Consider the following 21,231-nt stretch of genomic DNA (forward strand, 5'->3'; position numbering starts at 1 on the left):
ACACGTTGACAAAGACATGCCACGCAGACATGCTAATGTCATTGCCCTGACACACTACTACCGAGTCGAACATGGTATGGACATCTCAACGTCGTGGTTCTTTTGGCCCATGGAAGGGAGGGATTGAGAATATTTACTTAAGGTTCAACCCTTTATATATTGTGAATGCTTGTGTACACATCTGGCACAATAGCTAAATAATCATCCTTTGCATCCTTATCAGTGACAAAGTGAAGACACTCTCTGCCTTGTGAGGGAAAAAAGTATTTGATCCCCTGCTGATTTTGTACGTTTGCCCACTGACAAAGAAATGATCAGTCTATAATTTTAATGGTAAGTTTATTTGAACAGTGAGAGACAGAATAAAATAAAAAATCCAGAAAAACACATGTCAAAAATGTTATAAATTGATTTGCATTTTAATGAGGGAAATAAGTATTTGAACCCCTCTCAATCAGAAAGATTTCTGGCTCCCAGGTGTCTTTTATACAGGTAACGAGCTGAGATTAGGAGCACACTCTTAAAGGGAGTGCTCCTAATCTCAGTTTGTTACCTGTATAAAAGACAGCTGTCCACAGACGCAATCAATCAGATTCCAAACTCTCCACCATGGCCAAGACCTAAGAGCTCTCCAAGGATGTCAGGGACAAGATTGTAGACCTACACAAGGCTGGAATGGGCTACAAGACCATCGCCAAGCAGCTTGGTGAGTAGGTGACAACAGTTGGTGCGATTATTCGCAAATGGAAGAAACACAAAAGAACTGTCAATCTCCCTCGGCCTGGGGCTCCATGCAAGATCTCATGTCGTGGAGTTGCAATGATCATGAGAATGGTGAGGAATCAGCCCAGAACTACACGGGAGGATCTTGTCAATGATCTCAAGGCAGCTGGGACCATAGTCACCAAGAAAACAATTGGTAACACACTACGCCGTGAAGGACTGAAATCCTGCAGCGCCCGCAAGGTCCCCCTGCTCAAGAAAGAACATGTACGTGCCCGTCTGAAGTTTGCCAATGAACATCTGAATGATTCAGAGGAGAACTGGGTGAAAGTGTTGTGGTCAGATGAGACCAAAATGGAGCTCTTTGGCATCAACTCAACTCGCCGTGTTTGGAGGAGGAGGAATGATGCCTATGACCCCAAGAACACATGGAGGTGGAAACATTATGCTTTGGGGGTGTTTTTCTGCTAAGGGACAGGACAACTTCACCACATCAAAAGGGACGATGGACGGGGCCATGTACCGTCAAATCTTGCCTCAGCCAGGGCATTGAAAATGGGTCGTGGATGGGTATTCCAGCATGACAATGACCCAAAACACACGGCCAAGGCAACAAAGGAGTGGCTCAAGAAGAAGCACATTAAGGTCCTGGAGTGGCCTAGCCAGTCTCCAGACCTTAATCCCATAGAAAATCTGTGGAGGGAGCTGAAGGTTCGAGTTGCCAAACGTCAGCCTCGAAACCTTAATGACTTGGAGAAGATCTGCAAAGAGGAGTGGGACAAAATCCCTCCTGAGATGTGTGCAAACCTGGTGGCCAACTACAAGAAGCGTCTGATCTCTGATTGCCAACAAGGGTTTTGCCACAAAGTACTAAGTCATGTTTTGCAGAGGGGTCAAATACTTATTTCCCTCATTGAAATGAAAATCAATTTATAACATTTTTGACATGCGTTTTTCTGGATTTTTTATTTTATTCTGTCTCTCACTGTTCAAATAAACCTGCCATTAAAATTATAGACTGATCATTTCTTTGTCAGTGGGCAAACATACAAAATCAGCAGGGGATCAAATACTTTTTTCCCCTCACTGTACATGACACACAATATTTACTAACCCATGAGGATGTGTGCAGCGACAGAACTTTTCAGTACCCTCAATGTGGTAACAGTTCAGACTAGCCTATAGGTGGCACTCTGGAGAGATCTCTGCTAGCTGAGCTAGTAAATTACACTGTCCAGCTACCCCTTTATCCTAATCCAAGACACTGACACCAAACCCAGATCTACATCCTTTCTGATCACAAGTCACTGCAACTTCTCTAAACCCCACAACCCAGTCTCTCTCAATTCCCCAGTCTTAGTATTCATCCACACACACACACATAGACAACTTGGAACAGACAGTCACACAGCTACAACACGTACAACACAGACATTCAAAATATATAGGCAACACAACCACATCTCCCCAACCCCAAACCATGGCTTACTTGACTTATAATACCCGCTGCTTGTTTCAGGGCTACCAAGCCCAACTCCATGCAAAAGCAAACTCTCCTGCATTCAGGACTGCCATTCAGTCGCAGTCCCAATGAAGTGGGGAACCAACATGCCGTTCTGCTCCTCCTGCATCACGATCAACATGAGAAAGTCCTAGCTGCCTGCCTCCTCACTACAGTCCCAAAACAAAATGGAAGAATAGAGATGGAGCCCAATTCTGTGGTGAGGAGCGCGTGTTCTATTTTGTGGCGGTGAGATGGGAAGGTCAGTGAAGGGATAGGGGGGGCTCCCCAGTCCGTCCGACAGGAAGCAATGCATTTGAGAAGGAGGCAGGTGGAAGACTGACAGAGGGAAGGAAGTAAACAGTTCCAATAAACATCACACACACTTAGTCTGTGCATTCTGCCACAATGGACAGCAGCACTGTGATGTCATCAGGCTTCCCCCCTGCAGGACACAAGACAAAAGAGAATGTGTCAATTGGCTTTCCAGAGATCAAAGTCAACCTTGAATGGCCCAATCTTCAAACTGACAGTGATGCTGGAGGTGTTATTAGGGACGTAAAGGACTTCCCAAGAACCCGATACGTACCTCTTACATTCAGACCATTGTCACAGGCAAACTGAGCGAAAGGGGACATGTAGTTGGGGTCATAGGCCAGTTCATGGGCTTGCTTTGCAATGCTCTGTGCCGTCTGCTGGATGCTGTCATAGTTCGTGCTCTGAGAAATACAACCATTAGCATTAGGACCAAAGAAATGTGTGCAGGTATTTACTAAAGTGAATTTGTAAATATAAGAGTGTGTGCAAGCAGTTATGAGGTACTGTAATGTGTTACCTTGAGCTTCTTGAGCTCTTGCAGGATCATGTAGTCGGGCATGTTGTCGAAGAGGCCATCCGAGGCGGTCAGGATGATGTCACCCAGCTGGACGTCGAAGGAGGAGCTGTCAGCGGCCTCAGGGCTGGCGAAGAAAACACAGGACTGTCAGTCAGGACCAGTCAGAGGGCCCTAGAAAGCTGCTACCAGACAGACAGTACTAGTGCTCCTCACAAACAGAAATATGATCAGGAGGAAGCAGGTCAAAAGTGACTGTGCGCCAGAGGGACAGCTGATGCCTGGGTAATAAGACACTTGATTCCTCCTGGAACACAGTGCTGCCTGCCCTGCTCCAGCCCCACCCCCCAGGCCCAGCATGCTCACTGGCTCCTAGTAAGGTTCATTTCATGGGAGCTGGCTGTACCCTCTGCCCCTGATTAAGCCAAGACTGTTGTTTTATTCTAACCCGTCTCAGTTGACCTGGCCATCTTGGGCCTTGGCGTCAATGAGGACAGTTTGCGTCAACAGGCTGCCTGGAAAAGTCTGAGTAATTCAATGATGTGAAAAATGAATTTTACAAGATGGGACTCTAACTGCGCTTCGTCAGTCAGATCTCCTCCTGAAATAACAGTTTCACCCTATTAAACCCCCTCCATGCCAGAAAGAGAGTAAATGTGAACACATGAGTCGGTGTGTGTGAGTTTGCTGAGTGGTATGCATGGGAGCATGAATTGTGACAATGTGCAAGTGTGCGTGTTCATGCAAAGTGAGACTGCAATATAAAACATGAAAGGTGTAGAAACACATGGAGGAGCTCAAAAGAATGCCTCTTCTTCCAAGATTCTTGGAGACAGAAAAAGAACATGCCCAGCGGAAAGGGGTCTGGGCGAATAGGGCTGTGACTGTCGTGGAATTTTGGATGACGGTTATTGGTCAGCCAAATTACACTGGTCACTGTAATAACCGTTCAAATAGCAAAAAAACAACAACATAATAATAGTAATTAAATGCGGCCGTATGTTTGACACCCCTGGTCTAAAGCCAGTTCTCTACAGAAATATTAATTTGAGACCAGGTGGAGGGTCAGAGAAGTGAGGGAGGTAGTCTGACCTGTCACTGAGTACTACTCCCTCTGCACCTGGGGGAGCGATGGACAGCTGAAAAGGGGTGTTGAAGTAGTGCTGCTGTTCGTCCGAGCGGTGCACCACCTCTCCCCCCCGCACCACCAGGAAACCAGAGTCACCTAGATTACATGTGTGCAGTTGATGGCTCCGTCGGTCCAGGACCACGATACAGGCTGTGCTGCTCCCTGGGGAAGAGGGGGGGAATAGAAAAACATATGGTTAGCCATCACTTGATAGCCTTTCTCCTTGTGAGCAAGGAGTGTGTGAGATCATGTTGGATCAGTCAGTCTGGCACAGAGACCAAAAACAAATGCCATGTCCTTCCCCTGTCCCCACTCTGCAGCTCCTAGACTGCCACTGACCTTGAAGGGACAGTCAAACACAGACCTTTAGCTGCTCTCCCACTATCCCAAAATAAGAAACGGGTCACTTTTGAAAGACAAACATTGTGTGACTTGGTGGATAGCGGTGGCTCTCTTTGCAGGCAGCCTTGCCTGTGGTGTTGGGTCTAAGTTGAAATGTGGCCCAAGTCTGTCACATGCCAGTGCCTTCAAACAAACGTGTGGACCCGTGAGCAGTGTCAGTTACTGCTCCTTCCACTGACCTTTTAGGTGCTCTGCAATGGGGTGAAATGGTCACGAGGAGGGGGCTGCGGGAGTAGGGACTTTGCCAAATGTTTGTTCCAATGACTTCTGTGGAGTTGGACCTTAGAACTGGGTGGCGGCAGACTAAAGGACGGCACCATTTCAGTTACATGATCGATACAGTTACATATCGCAATATCATTTTGGACGATATTATATTGATACTGACTCCAAGTATCGATTTGTAAAAAATAATAGACAATTATATATACACTACCAGTCAAAAGTTTGGACACACCTACTCATTCTAGGGTTTTTCTTAATTTTTACTATTTTCTACATTATAGAATAATAGTGAAGATATCAAAACTATGAAATAACACATATGGAATCATGTAGTAACCAAAAAAGTGTTAAACAAATCAAAATACATTTTAGATTTTAGATTCTTCAAAGTAGCCACCCTTTGCCTTGATGACAGCTTTGCACACTCTTGGCATTCTCTCAACCAGCTTCACCTGGAATCCTTTTCCAACAGTCTTGAAGGAGTTCCCTCATATGCTGAGCACTTGTTGGTTGCTTTTCCTTCACTCTGCGGGCCAACTCATCCCAAACCATCTCAATTGGGTTCGAGGTCGGGTGATTGTGGAGGCCAGGTCATCTGATGCAGCACTCCATCAATCTCCTTCTTGGTCAAATAGCCCTTACACAACTGTTACAAAACTGTTATTTTACACAGACCACACTACTGCCTGGCATACAGCTGTAACCAGGCATTTCAGCTATAGGACAAAGAAAGGCATCTGCAAGGGAAGGCAAATCCATTTTTTAGGACAGCGAAAAGGACCAGGAAAACAGGTTTCTGACGGTAAACATGTACCAGAACGGCACTGTCATGGTCCAGGGCAGTGAGGCTGCACTCAGCTCTTTTGTACAGGACTTCCCCATCCTAAGGAAGATAGCAGAAACCAAAAAGGACAAGGACAGCACACCGACCTCTCCCCTCACCTCAGGCACTCCAACAGCAGGTGCCCAGGCCACACAACAGGTCTGTCCTCCCCCCTGCCTGCCTACGACCACCAGAGCCAAGACCACAGTACCATCAGCCTGCTGAAAGACAGGCTGGCTCTGTTAGAGGTATGGGTTACTGAGCTAAAGGAGCAGCCCCCCAGCTACACCACCTACAGCCCAGACACAGAGCTTCTATATGACCAGATCAACGAGTGCAGGACCCAGCTGAAGAACTCTGTCCAGGAGCTGAGAGAGAGCCTCACCACAGCGCTTCAGGAGGTAAAGGCCACCATGAGAAGAGAGCCTCACCACAGCGCTTCAGGAAGTAAAGGCCACCATGAGGAGAGAGCCTCACCACAGCGCTTCAGGAGGTAAAGGCCACCATGAGAAGAGAGCCTCACCACAGCGCTTCAGGAAGTAAAGGCCACCATGAGGAGAGAGCCTCACCACAGCGCTTCAGGAGGTAAAGGCCACCATGAGGAGAGAGCCTCAACACAGCGCTTCAGGAGGTAAAGGCCACCATGAGGAGAGAGCCTCACCACAGAGCTTCTGGAGGTAAAGGCCACCATGAGGAGAGAGCCTCACCACAGCGCTTCAGGGAGGTAAAGGTCACCATGAGGAGAGAGCCTCACCACAGAGCTTCAGGAGGTAAAGGCCACCATGAGGAGAGAGCCTCACCACAGAGCTTCAGGAGGTAAAGGCCACCATGAGGAGAGAGCCTCACCACAGAGCTTCAGGAGGTAAAGGCCACCATGAGGAAAGAGCCTCACCACAGAGCTTCAGGAGGTAAAGGCCACCATGAGGAGAGAGCCTCACCACAGAGCTTAAGGAGGTAAAGGCCACCATGAGGAGAGAGCTGGTGCAGGTAAAAGAGGAGATGGTAAATGAGTTGTCTGTCATCAAGAGGGTGCTGCAGCATAGAGAACAGACTGTAGAGACCCATAGAGAGAAGCTGCAGCCCCTCACCACCCCTAACACCCCCCCCACCGATCACCCTTTACCCACACCCCCAGTCAACAAGGAGGCTCACATGGGGACACCTACTACAGAGAGAAGCTCTCTGGCCCCCCGACACACCCCTCCTTGTACAAAGGCCCTGTGTACCCCAGCCCTAGCCCCACACCGTAAACCCACTACTCTGGTAAAACCCACTGAGGTGGCCATCCTCATTGACTCAAATGGGAAATTCATCCAAGAAGATAAACTCTTCCCCAACCACAAGGTGTCCAAAATATGGTGCCCAAAAACGCAGGATGCACTCCACATCCTGTCCCAGGCTGACTTTGGCACACCAGGCCACATTATTATTTTTCACACCGGCACCAACAACGAGAGGAGCAGGAGAGAGTACCCAGCCTGGTCAACAGAGTAGCAGAGAGGGCCTCTGAGTGGTTCCCCAACTCCCACATCTCCCACTCTGCTGCCCCGCAAAGACTTTCATCCCCGTACTATTCAGAAAGTCAACGCTGACATCGCCAGAGGGTGTGGTCTACTCCCGAACATTGCTCACCACCCAACAATCACCCCAGAGCATCTGCACGACCACTCCCACCGGAGGAAGCAGACAGTAGGGATGTTTGCCAAGTCTCTAAAGGATGTGGCACTTGGTAGACAAACACCCCATGCCACACTGGACAGAGGACCACTCAGAGACCCCTACCAGACCACTGCACCACCAAGGAGCCCCAGGACCCCTCATAGCCCCACCAGACCCAGCACACCCCACAGGCCCCACCCACCACCAGAGCATCACCACTCCCATCGGCTTAGCCAGACTGGACCAGGCCCAGCCTACTACCACGCATTAGACCACCACCTCTACCAGACCAGAGAGGAAGCCCCACGGCCCAGACCTGGCCCCCCTCCACTCCACAGGGCCCAACAGCAGGACCAGCGCAGCTACGCGGAGTGCGCACATCTGCACTAAATGCGCACACATACCTATTGTACTAAAAGTTTACTTGTTCAATGAACAGTAATATAAAACGTATTTGATCCCCTGCTGATTTTGTACGTTTGCCCACTGAGAATGAAATGATCAGTCTATAATTTTAATGGTAGGTTTATTTGAACAGTGACCGAGACAGAATAACAACAAAAAAATCCAGAAAAACACATGTCAAAAATGTTATAAATCGATTTGCATTTTAATGAAGGAAATAAGTATTTGACCCCTCTGCAAAACATGACTTGTTGGCAATCACAGAGGTCAGACGTTTCTTGTAGTTGGCCACCAGGTTTGAACACATCTCAGGAGGGATTTTGTCCCACTCCTCTTTGCAGATCTTCTCCAAGTCATTAAGGTTTCGAGCCTGACGTTTGGCAACTCGAACCTTCAGCTCCCTCCACAGATTTTCTATGGGATTAAGGTCTGGAGACTGGCTAGGCCACTCCAGGACCTTAATGTGCTTCTTCTTGAGCCACTCCTTTGTTGCCTTGGCGTGGGTTTTGGGTCATTGTCATGCTGGAATACCCATCCACAACCCATTTTCAATGCCCTGGCTGAGGGAAGGAGGTTCTCACCCAAGATTTGACGGTACATGGCCCCGTCCATCGTCCCTTTGATGCGGTGAAGTTGTCCTGTCCCTTAGCAGAAAAACACCCCCAAAGCATAATGTTTCCACCTCCATGTTTGACGATGGTGTTCTTGGGGTCATAGGCAGCATTCCTCCTCCTCCAAACACGGCAGAGTTGAGGCCAAAGAGCTCCATTTTGGTCTCATCTGACCACAACACTTTCACCCAGTTCTCCTCTGAATCATTCAGATGTTCATTGGCAAACTTCAGACGGGCCTGTATATGTGCTTTCTTGAGCAGGGGGACCTTGCGGGCACTGCAGGATTTCAGTCCTTCACGGCGTAGTGTGTTACCAATTGTTTTCTTGGTGACTATGGTCCCAGCTGCCTTGAGATCATTGACAAGATCCTCCCGTGTAGTTCTGGGCTGATTCCTCACCGTTCTCATGATCATTGCAACTCCACGAGGTGAGATCTTGCATGGAGCCCCAGGCCGAGGGAGATTGACAGTTCTTTCGTGTTTCTTCCATTTGCGAATAATCGCACCAACTGTTGTCACCTTCTCACCAAGCTGCTTGGCGATGGGCTTGAAGCCCATTCCAGCCTTGTGTAGGTCTACAATCTTGTCCCTGACATCCTTGGAGAGCTCTTTGGTCTTGGCCATGGTGGAGAGTTTGGAATCTGATTGATTGCTTCTGTGGACAGGTGTCTTTTTATACAGGTAACAAGCTGAGATTAGGAGCACTCCCTTTAAGAGTGTGCTCCTAATCTCAGCTCGTTACCTGTATAAAAGACACCTGGGAGCCAGAAATCTTTCTGATTGAGAGGGGTTCAAATACTTATTTCCCTCATTAAAATGCAAATCAATTTATAACATTTTTGACATGTGTTTTTCTGGATTTTTTATTTTATTCTGTCTCTCACTGTTCAAATAAACTTACCATTAAAATTATAGACTGATCATTTCTTTGTCAGTGGGCAAACGTACAAAATCAGCAGGGGATCAAATACTTTTTCCCTCACTGTATATACACAGTTGAAGTCGGATGTTTACATACACCTTAGCCAAATACATTTAAACTCAGTTTTTCACAATTCCTGACATTTAATCCTAGTAAAAATTCCCTGTCTTATGTCAGTTAGGATCACCACTTTATTTAAGAATGTGAAATGTCAGAATAATAGTAGAGAGAAAGTTGCAAAGAAAAAGTCCAGTATCTGTGTTCTTTTGCCCATCTTAATCTTTTCTTTTTATTGCCCAGTCTGAGATATGGCTTTTTCTTTGCAACTCTGCCTAGGTCAGCATCCCGGAGTCGCATCTTCACTGTTGACGTTGATACTGGTGTTTTGCGGGTACTATTTAATGAAGCTGCCAGTTGAGGCATCTGTTTCTCAAACTAGACACTCAAATGTATTTGTCCTCTTGCTCATTTGTGCACCGGGGCCTCCCACTCTTTCTATTCTGGTTAGAGACAGTTTGCGCTGTTCTGTGAAGGGAGTAGTACACAGCGTCGTATGAGATCTTCAGTTTCTTGGCAATTTCTCGCATGGAATAGCCTTCAATTCTCCGAACAAGAATAGACTGACGAGTTTCAGAAGAAAGTTATTTGTTTCTGGCCATTTTGAGCCTGTAATCGAACCCACAATTGCTGATGCTCCAGATAATCAACTAGTCTCAAGAAGGCCAGTTTTATTGCTTCTTTAAAATCAGCACAACAGTTTTCAGCTGTGCTAACATAATTGCAAAAGGGTTTTCTAATGATCAATTAGCCTTTTAAAATGATAAACTTGGATTAGCAAACACAACGTGCCATTGGAACACAGGGCTGATGGTTGCTGATAATGGGCCTCTGTACGCCTATGTAGATTTTCCATTAAAAATCAGCCGTTTCCAGCTACAATAGCCACTTACAACATTAACAATGTCTACACTGTATTTCTGATCAATTTGATGTTATTGTAAATGGACAGAAAAATTAAGTGACCCCAAACTTTTGAACAGTAGTGTATATTTAGGCAAAACAAAAAAGACCACAGATGACAACTGGTTTGGTGCAGATTGTAAAATTAACCCATTTTAAAACACTATACAACACCGTTCAAATTGACACAAACGCAGAACAATGCTAAATTCATTAGAAGTTGAATGGATTAGAAAAAGCTATAAAAGGACAATCAAAATCCATTGGACTCCCCAGTAACTGACCAGGAGCTCTATAAGAAACTTCAGGCCCTCAAATTTAAAAAAGCATGTGGACCTGATGGCATCCTAAATGAGATGCTCAAATTCACTAGTGCAAAATGTCAATTGGCTATATTAAAAAACTGTTGAATTTGATCCTGAGTGTAGGTTATTTCCCTGACATCTGGAATCAAGGACTCATAACCCCAATCTTTAAGAACGGAGACAAATTTGACCCTAACAATTACAGAGGCATTTGTGTGAACAGTAACCTGGGGAAGGTTTTCTGTAGTATTATAAATGTAAGAGTTCTAAACTTCCTTAATAAGCACAATATCTTGAGTAAAAGCCAAATTGGAATTATACCAAAACGTCGCAAGACCGATCATATTTCCGCCCTACACACCCTGATAGATAAACATGTCCACCAAAATAATACCAAAATGTACGCTTGCTCTATCGACTTCCAAAAAGCTTTTGATTCTATTTGGCATACAGGACTGTTCTACAAAGTTATTGAAGGTGGTGTAGGTGGTAAAACACATGACATAATTAAATCAATACGTGCAGCATCAAATTGGCAAGAAAATAACATAATTATTTAAATCAGGGGCAGGGCCTTCGCCAGGGTTGCAATCTGAGCCCTGCACTCTTCAATATTTACATAAACGAATTGGCCACTATTCTAGAAAAATCCCCAGCTGCTGGTGTTAGTCTCCACAATTCAGAGGTTAAATGCCTGCTCTTCGCAGAAGACCTATGCCTGCTGTCACCCACAGCACATGCCCTACAGCAGAGCCTGGACCTGCTAGAGCAGTACTGCCAGACCTGGGCCCTGGCAGTAAACCCCAAAAATACTAAAATAATGATTTTCCAGAGAAGACCTAGATCTCAGGGAATTAGACCAAAGTTCTCAATTGGTACAAAATATATAGAGTACTGCACACACTACAATTACTTAGGTTTAAAAATAAGCTCAAGTGGACACATTAATGATGCAGTGAATGAACTGAGAGAGAAAGCACGCAGGGCATTCTACACCATTAAAAAACAAATTCAAATACCTATTAAAATATGGCTAAAACTAATTGAATGTGTCATTGAACCAATTGCACTTCATGGCAGCGAGGTGTGGGGTCCACTTGCAAAACAAGATTTCACCAAATGGGACAAACAACCCATTGAAACCCTGCATGCAATCTGTTGTATTTTTGACTTTATGTTTTGTTTACCCCATATGTAACTCTGTGTTGTTGTTTTTAATCGCACTGATTTGCTTTATCTTGGCCAGGTCGCAGTTGTAAATGAGAACTTGTTCTCAACTGGCTTACCTGGTTAAATAAAAGGTGAAATAAATAAAAATAATAAAAAATGCAGAGTTCTGTAAGATTCTCCTACATGTCCAGAGGAAAACTACAAACAATGCATGCAGGGCAGAATTAGGCCAATATCCACTAATAATAAAAACTCAAAAAATTGCAATTAAGTTTTGGAAACATCTAAAAACACAGTGACCCCCTCTCATATCATTACCAAGCCCTGCAATGCCAAGAGCTGAGCAAAGAAAAGAGTCCCCTCATCCAGCTGGTCCTGGGGCTGAGTTCACAAACCTGTTCTACTAACACACTGAAGCATCAGGACCAGAACATCCAATCCATCAGAATAAACCAAATTACAACACAGTCAAAACAAAACTACATTGCTTATTGGGAAACACAAGCACAAAGTAAAATGCAGTGCTATCTGGCCCTAAACTGACAGTACACCGTGGCTAACTATTTGACCATGGTGTCATTAGTGTCATTTACCCAAATTTGAAACCATTTTTCAAGGTTTCAAAGACCTCTCTGATGAGAATAGGCTACCCGTCCTGTTGGGGGAGGACGCACAGAGCTGTGGGTTGGCAGCGCACTACATTGCTGCCTGCCATAAGATGAGGGACAGCGTCTGACAGACCAACCAACCTGCACATGTCCTCTATATTGTTATTGTTCAACGGTTATTTTGACCCTTGGTTATTGTTGTCCCATTGACAATATTGATTATTATTATTTTAATAGTGTAAATATCAAAAGAGAGAGAATGTGTGTTTTGTGTTTGCTCACCGAGCAGGGGTACTTTGTTCTGTAGGAGCTCGTAGTAGCCTGAGGTGAGGATGCCCACAGGGCTGCTGGGGGTGAAGCGGCCCTCCTTCACCAGCCGCTCACACGTCCTCATCAGGGTAGCAGAGAACTGGGACGGGTCCACCCCGTAGTCCCTCCATCCACCTACACCATCCGCCACACCTGAGGCACACAGAGCAAAAGGAAAGTGTATAAGTATCAGAACAGTGATTGATTATCTTTGCCATATTCTACCATCAATGTTGTAATACCACCAAGTAAAGTACCAATGTTGTCAACTCCTACAAAGGGGTTGGAGGTCAAACCCTGCACAAAGGGGTTAGAGGTCAAACCCCGCCTTCACGCTCTCTTTCACACACCCTGGCTGTCTGGCTGGGCATTGTGTTTTGTCATTGTAAGTTGCAGCTGTTCGCTGTTCCCAGTTGCATGGTGACAAGAGACAAAGACCAGACATCCATCCTCTGGTTACCACTGAACAGACAAACTACTCATCAACTCACATCACTGTCTGGACTCCAGCAAGAAAGAGAAATAACCAATCCTTAAACAACACCAAGTAATAGTACAAAACAATACAAGCCATGAGCTGCTCTAAACTGCTCATCCTGGACCTAGGCATATCACTGCAGATTACCCAAAGGTACACGAGTGACACAAAATTAACAAATCGAATTACACCACTCGATTCAAATAGAAAATTATGGACATGCAGTTGTTGAACAACCTGCTGATGCTTAACTCACCGACAAAGGAGGAGTGAGTGAGTTCAGAGTGAAATCAGGGGCCCCTGCCTTGATTTACAGCTGTTTGACCCACCCGGTGATAACATGCAGGCAATTCCACGTTAACAGAATGATGCGGAGACTCAGATTTTTCACTTTAAAATGTATGCCAAACAAAAACCAATGAATGCAAAGTTTAAAAGTTTAAATGCAGCTGTTTTTATCTCATTATGAAATCATTTCTGGGTAACAATTAAGTACCTTACTATGATTTCAATTCAAATGGTAAAAAAAGAAACAAAAATAGCTTCTTAGCAAAGAGCATTTTCTCAAGCAATAACTTTTCTAGGACTGTCTGGGAGTAGTCTGGTTGGGAGGGGAAAACTGAAAACTAGTTTTTATTGGCAGAGAGGTTTGGAACTTTCTTATTGGTCTATTATCTAATGTATTGCCTGGTGATGTCACCAGACAGGCCAAACATTAAAACAATTTTCTCTGTCACACTCAGTCATAACTGAGGCATATTGTCAGGCATACTGTGCGTACTGCAAATCAGATATGCTTGCAAAAATGTATGACATCCAAAAACATTGTGCTACAGCAAAGCATATAAATAAATCAGTTGGTTAAGAAAGTGGATAACTGCAAAAGCGCAGATGTTACTATGGCAATGGCCATTGCAGAGCATTGTTCGCTGCTAGCATGCAACCATTTAGCTATGACTTGCAAAGCTGCCTTTTCAGATTCTGTGGCAGCAACAAACTTCCAAATGCACCAAGTGCACAGAAATGATTAGGGGAGTACAGGCTCCTTATTTTCTCAAAAGGGTAACATCAGATGTGGGGGATGAGAAGTTCTGTCCACTGATGTCAGTGTCTCGAAATACCTGGGTGTGGTGATTCGGTATTTCAGTGCTAAAACAATAACTGTTGTGTCCACATTTCTCGAGCTGGTTGAATTGGAGGGGGCGATGCCAGATCAATAGCAAAGGCGGTAGTTGAGTTTCTTGAGAAGTGTAACCTTAAAAAATAGAATATTCAGGGTATTGGCACTGATAATGCGTCCGTGATGACTGGGGTGCACAAGATTTTAAAGGAAGAATGTGCATTGCCCAATTTGGTACTCATCCGGTGTGTGTGCCATTCTTTACAATTGGCTGTCAGTACATTATCCAAAGAAACCATCCCTAGGAGTGTTGAGTACTTAATCAGGGAAACCTACAACTGGTTTTCGAGTTCCCCAAAACGACGCGAGGCGTACAAAGCAGTGTATGCCACCATTAATTGTGGCCAGAAATCCCTGCAGATCACCAAAGTGTGTGCCACACATTGGCTATCGATTGAGCCTGCGGTAACTCGTTTATTGAGCCAGTGGGAAGAACTGAAACTCCACTTTGAGTTGACCAAGGCCAGTGAGCATTGCTACATGGCGGATGTGCTCCACGCCATGTACAAGACCAACTATGTCTACCTGACATTCTTGAAATCAATCCTGTCCGATGTACAAGTTGCCGTGAAGTCATTTGAGGGAGAGCAAACAGATTCTGTTAAGCTTTTGGACAATCTGGTACACCTCTTAACATCAACTTGCAGCAGAGTAGTCAACCCTATGGCAAAAATTGATGTCCTGAAGGTTGCCATTGATGGACATCTCAGTCCATAACCATACCTTGGGTACCTTTTCGAGAGCACAGTGTACCAACTCAGTCTTGCGCCAGAGGACGAAAAGGTCATTCGGAGACAGTGCACCAACTACATTGTTGCTTTAAGCAAGGAGCAGCAAGCAAGGCTCCCAGACAACCTAGAAGCCTTGCAAAACATGGCCTTGTTCAGTGTTAAGGAAACGCTAAAGCACAATAAAGGCACCACTGAAATTCTTAAAGTAGCTGAGCTACTGGGGTACCAGCCACAAACAATTGATACAAACATCCATCTGTTTAGGTGGGACTCAACTGAAAATACAGTCGAGTTTTGGAGTGAAGTAAATAACTACACAGACTCTTCTGGGTCAAATCCATTTGAAGAACTGTGCAAAGCTGCACTCGCTGCCCTCTCCTTGCCACACTCAAATGCGGAGGTTGAACGGCTGTTCAGCCAAATGATGTATGCAAGGAGTGGACTTCCTGGAACTGGCGGAGACACACAGCTGATGGTGGCAGTGTGCACTGCTGTGTGAGCGAGAACAGTGGCAATATCTGGAGGAAACCATTGAGCAGCTAGCCAGCCAAGCAGCACAACAACCTGGAGAGATGCCTAGTGCACACATCATTATTTGAGTTAAGTTGCTTGTTCAATAAGATCGCATATATACCTTGTTATTAGCTTATACCTATAATTGTTGATCAGTTAGGTAGCATGTTAACTAACTACCAATACACTGCTTAAAACTATACTTGTTCAGAATGTGTAGGTTTACTAGTTAAAAAGAAAATTAATAAAATTTAATTGTTCAATAATATGTAATGTGTAATTCTTCAATAATTCAACGTGTTGTGTTTTTAAAAAGAATTGTTGATCATATAAAGTGTTGTGTTTATAACTTTTACAAATAAAAATATGTGATAATAAACAAACAAATCTAAACTAACAAATGTCAAATCATATTTTCCGCCAAGATGGCCAGTCAATTTGAGTAACGTTATTGTGTATTCTACGTAATGACGCAATGACAACGTCATTATGCAACTTTTAGCAACAAATTGACCTGCCACTAGCCTATTCCCCCTCAGGAGACTGAAAAGATTTGGCATGGGTCCTCAGATCCTCAAAAAATTATACAGCTGCACCATCGAGAGCATCCTGACTGATTGCATCACCGCCTGGTATGGCAACTGCTTGGCCTCCGACCGCAAGGCACTACAGAGGGTAGTGCGTACGGCCCAGTACATCACTGGGGCCAAGCTTCCTGCCATCCAGGACCTCTATACCAGGCGGTGTCAGAGGAAGGCCCTCAAAATTGTCAAAGACTCCAGCCACCCTAGTCATAGACTGCTCTTTCTGCTACCGCACGGCAAGCGGTACCGGAGTGCCAAGTCTAGGTCCAAAAGACTCCTTAACAGCTAATCATGGCTACCCGGACTATTTGCACTGCCCCCCCACCCCCACCCCATATTTTTACGCTGCTGCTACTCTGTTAATTATTTATGCATAGTCACTTTAACTCTACCCACATGTACATATTACTTCAACTACCTCAACTAGCCGGTGCCCCCGCACATTGACTCTGCACCGGTACCCCCCTGTATATATAGCCTCTCTACTGTTATTTTATTTTACTTCTGCTCTTTTTTTCCTCAACACTGTTATTTTATTTTACTTTTTTATTAAAAATAAATGCACTGTTGGTTAAGGGCTGTAAGTAAGCATTTCACTGTAATGTCTGCACCTGTTGTATTCAGCGCATGGGCCAATAAAAATGTATTTTATTTTATTTGAAACTGCCCCTGAAAATGAGTTGGCAACACTGACACGGAGCCCCCTCTGCTAGCTTAGCAACACTCTTTGTTGGTGCCTAAAACACAAACACACACTTCCATATACACACACACAGATGCATGTCCTACACCACCTTCCACAGCAGCACATAGTACAGGCCCAACGCTACTCTCGCCATGGCAAAACGGGCATTTCCAAGAGATTAAAAACTACATTGACATTAAAACTATATTGGGTATAGGGAGGTCTATAATGATCAGCAGAGGCCAGGTTGGAATCCTCCCCGTCCACAGATTTTGTTAGCCAAACACAAGTAATATAGCACCCAGGTGGGACACTGTATACATAAGCCCAGAGCCAGCAGTCTCTGTGGGTGTTTGATCCTGTCTCCTGTCTCCATGACCAGTTAATTAGCCACAGAGGAAAGCAGCTCACCCTCAGCCCCTGACCTGATGTGGTCCATCATGAGAAATCAGTAGACCTGAATGTGAGCACCACTGTATTTCCCTAAAGCATGAGCAGACTAAAGCTATCCATGTAAAAACTCCCAAAAGTATCATCACTAGACACAATGAGCATACTGAAGAGCTTTGCTGCAGTAATGTTTCAGGTCCAAGGTTCCCACTGGTAGAGGCAGGCAGTAGCCTACACTAGACATCCAACCATTTCATTTTAGTTCGGCACGACTTGTTGCAATGTCTCATCCTGCTCTTCTACCAGTCAAATAGGGCATGTTTTTGAAAGGCATCTCATTCACTGCCTTAACATAATGCAGAGTTAGGCCTACATCCTATCAAGAAAACAGGGCAACTTAAACCAAGCTAAAATGATGAACTAGCCTAATCCTAACTATATTCAATGAGGTACAAAAGAGTGTTACAGATAGAAATGTATTCCATAAAACTGCTAGTTATTTGCTACACATGGATGTTGTGTAAGTCTCCTGAGTGGCGCAGTGGTCTAAGGCACTGCATCGCAGTGCTAACTGTGCCACTAGATCCTGGTTCGAATCCAGGCTCTGTCGCAGCCGGCCGTGACCGGGAGACTCATGGGCGGCGCACAATTGGCCCAGCGTCGTCCAGGGTAGGGGAGGGAATGGCTGGCAGGGATGTAGCTCAGTTGATAGAGCATGGCGTTTGCAACGCCAGGGTTGTGGGTTCGATTCCCACGGGGGGCCAGTATAAAAAAAAAAAATGTATTCACTAACTGTAAGTCGCTCTGGATAAGAGCGTCTGCTAAATGACTGAAATGTAAATGTGTAATTCTGCTCATTCTGAACAGGGCAGTTGATAATCGTGATGTACATTCCACGCGACAGTCTATCTGTTCATGCTAACATTTTTACGTTTAGAATGAAAGTGTTTTTTAGGTATGATTTAGTTTGTTGATTAAGATGACATGGAAGTATGTAAAAAAAAAAAATCATGGCTACCAAGCATATCCAAAATGTTTATAGAATGATTAAACGGCCTTCCGAGGGGCGCAGCGCTCTAAGGCACTGTATCGCAGTGCTTGAGGCGTCACTACAGACCCGGGTTCGTTCCCAGCCTGTGTCACAACCAGCCGTGACCTGGCATCCCATAGGGCGGCGCACAATTGGCCCAGGGTCTTCCGGATTAGGGGAGGGTTTGGCCGGGGGGGCTTTACTTGGCTCATCTCGCTCTAGCAACTGCTTGTGGTGGGCCGGGAGCCTGCAGGCTGACTTCAGTCGTCAGTTGAACTGTGTTTCCTCCAACACATTGGTGCAGCTGGCTTCCGGGTTAAGTGGGCGGGTGTTAAGCGTGGTTTGGCGGGTCATGTTTCGGAGGACGCATGACTCGACCTTCGCCACTCCCGAGCCCATTGAGGAGTTGCAGAGATGAGACAAGATCGTAATTGGATCGCAATTAGAGATCACAAAATTGGGGAGAAAGGGGGAGAAAATAAACAAATGATTAAAAAAAGAATAAAGCTGTTGTCGGATTATGAGTAAAGTAGGCAATTTAACAACAGGAGTAACGGGAGTACCCTACAGCTGTACCCTACTCGGGGGCGTGGTCACGTTAAGCCCTGCCTCCTTTGTGTATCTATGAGTGGGTTCGATAAATCCCACCTGGGCGCCCGTGTAGGCGTGTTTTGCATCGCCTGAAAGTTGATGGCATCCGATTTGGAACCTGGCTGCCTCCGGGGCGTGAGCCAGATGCGCCTTCAATGCCCATGGCAAAATCAGCTCAAAAAAAGTAATTAAGCATGTGTAGTAATTACTAGGATTCAGAGTTCCCATGCAAAAAATATTGCTTTTTGATAAAAAGGCTTTACCTGCCTTCCCAATGAAAAATTGAAATTCAAACATGTATTTTATGGAAAAGAGATGTTGTATGTTTCTGGATGATGTACCATACAGCCTTGTTGACAAAATGACCGAGCCACACAGATTACTGTTAGATTGGAGAAGGGCGCTCCTCCCTCCCCCTTTCGCCCATTGTTTAACGGGCCATAGACTTGTGCCCCGTGGCTTAGCATAATCGAATCCGCCCTATGTGATGTTGGTCCGTATACACCGGATGCAACCCGGATATAGACGGTCCATGAATCGTCGTATGCAAACGTCAGTAGATTACCTTGAAAACAACAGGCGGACATCTCGGACGTAGTCTCCAGTTCTTATTATATCGCAGTGGTGCAACCCTGCTTTAGGCACCGTTCTGAATGTGAAGTGTGACATCTGGTAAATAAGAACTTGATAATGATATGGTCGGACAACCGGTAAAACGACAACACACGGTCGATTGCTGTAAGGACAAAAGCACTTCCCCCTCATGAGTCTGAAACGTGAATGTGTCCTGGAAACATGGCTGCCTCCATGCTCAACCATTCTGACCTTTAGAAAACATGGGATAGCGAGTTTCCCCTAAGCGTGTGTGAAATGTGTAAAATCCACAGCAAAATAGGCTAAGGCTAATGAATATTAAGCTATAGGCTATCATAACAGAACGATACATTTTGTTTAACTCTTCCAACAAACCGTATTGTTCTTAGCATCGAAAGGCGGCACAATTTGTAGGCTAACAATTTATAGCCACAATCAACCTGCGACTTCCACATTTGTCACGCTATGAAATAGTTGTGTATACATTGTATAACTTTGTATACATGTTCACAGTATCGCCACTAGTAGCGCTGGTAGGAGGGCTTGTCCAGAAAAAATGTATTTAGGTGAAAGGTCTTTACAATTCATCTTCAACAAAGTATACATTTTTTGTAACTCTTAGCGCAATGTTTCTCGGTGGTTTATAGACCTACAGACCACAGCTGTAGCCTACCGTAGAAGGCAAGCATCGGAAAACACCGTGCCAACTTTTAAGACGATAGAGGTTAAATCAGGTAAGGGGTAGGGATAGGGAATATCCCCTTGTTTTCGTGACATGGGTTGGCGACACGTGCTAGGCTACATATTTAAGGTAAAATATGGAAAATGCTATAGGCCTATTATCCCCCAAAATACCTTGCATATTTCACGGTGGCTTTTGTTTTCTTATAATAAACGATTAGGTTACTTTAACGGTGTCTTTACCAAACAGATAATGGGAATATTAAAGTGAGACTTACCCAATACATCGGCGGACCTATGCCGGGCAATGAAACAAGCGTCATCCCCGTAGCACATTCCTTTCTTCAAGATCCCTTTACGAAAGTCTTTCCCAAACCCACAACTAGCTGTGACCAGGCTGTAATCCCGACCATCAGTTTGAGAGAGTCCGCTAAGGACAGCCCTCGCAACTAGTCTTCCATAGGAGAGTACGGATAACATTCCTCAAGAGCGAGCGCCCGTATCTACCTGCGGAGCCCTTCACTCTCCACTCCACTCCACTCTCGGCCTAGCCTACTTTTGGAGACTATTCGACTTCCACCATTCGTTTTGGATACTTCTGCCACTGTATAGGCTAAAACGCGAGTCAGAGAGGTAACACAACCGTAGAAAAGGGTCCCGGAGTATGTCCAATTCTTTTGAAGGGTCAAATTGCACTGGTTCTTTAGGTTTTGGTGGATTTCATTGATTTTCCGGTGTGCACAATCCTTGCGGACATGTTTCCAGTCACACACAAATGCACGCCGACAGCGCAATACCGGTCCTCCAGTCTTGTGATTCCTCGGCCAGACGTCACATCTGCGCACGCAAATGCAGGCTCTCTCTACATTAATCAAAGATGATCTATTATACTTGACAAGATGGTCGACTGACCGCTCTAACAATGGAAATACATGTCCGCAAAGGCGAATGTCAGGCGAGATCAGGTGGGAACGGTCTAGTTAATGATCTGTTGTAGAAAACATACCAATACACTCGTAACAACCTAAGCATTATTCAGCTTCTATTCGATCAAATAAGCCTCACCTATCAAAATAGCAATTCACTTGATCAAATGTAACACTCATTGCCCCCATAAAAAAAACACCATCCTTGGTCTGCTTAATCTGCGCGGACAGATTTTGGGCGGAGTCGACCCTGTCGCTTCGC

General features: G+C 45.1%; 1 protein-coding gene across 1 annotated transcript; it reads right to left on the reverse strand.

The window, feature by feature from the left end:
- Positions 1-1,744: 1,744 nt before the first annotated feature.
- On the reverse strand, positions 1,745-21,178 carry LOC121541779 (protein phosphatase PTC7 homolog). The gene is made up of 6 exons (XM_045207968.1): positions 20,322-21,178; positions 12,560-12,739; positions 4,149-4,347; positions 3,060-3,183; positions 2,814-2,943; positions 1,745-2,669 (listed from the first exon to the last, which is right to left on the reverse strand). The coding sequence occupies exons 1-6, from the start codon at positions 20,521-20,523 to the stop codon at positions 2,611-2,613; spliced, it is 894 nt and encodes a 297-aa protein (XP_045063903.1). The 5' UTR covers positions 20,524-21,178; the 3' UTR covers positions 1,745-2,610.
- Positions 21,179-21,231: the final 53 nt, after the last annotated feature.

Source organism: Coregonus clupeaformis, chromosome 27 (assembly GCF_020615455.1).
Source record: "Coregonus clupeaformis isolate EN_2021a chromosome 27, ASM2061545v1, whole genome shotgun sequence".
Classification (NCBI taxonomy): Eukaryota; Metazoa; Chordata; class Actinopteri; order Salmoniformes; family Salmonidae; genus Coregonus; species Coregonus clupeaformis.

Bases quoted from the DNA above. Each gene is read 5' to 3' on its own strand.
- LOC121541779 (XM_045207968.1), bottom strand. From the start codon at position 20,523: ATGTTATCCGTACTCTCCTATGGAAGACTAGTTGCGAGGGCTGTCCTT. The intron at 3,184-4,148 runs GTCAGACTACCT...TTTCTTCGCCAG, and splicing joins GGAGTAGTACTCAGTGACAG to CCCTGAGGCCGCTGACAGCT. The intron at 2,670-2,813 runs GTACGTATCGGG...TGTGTCCTGCAG, and splicing joins CAATGGTCTGAATGTAAGAG to GGGGGAAGCCTGATGACATC.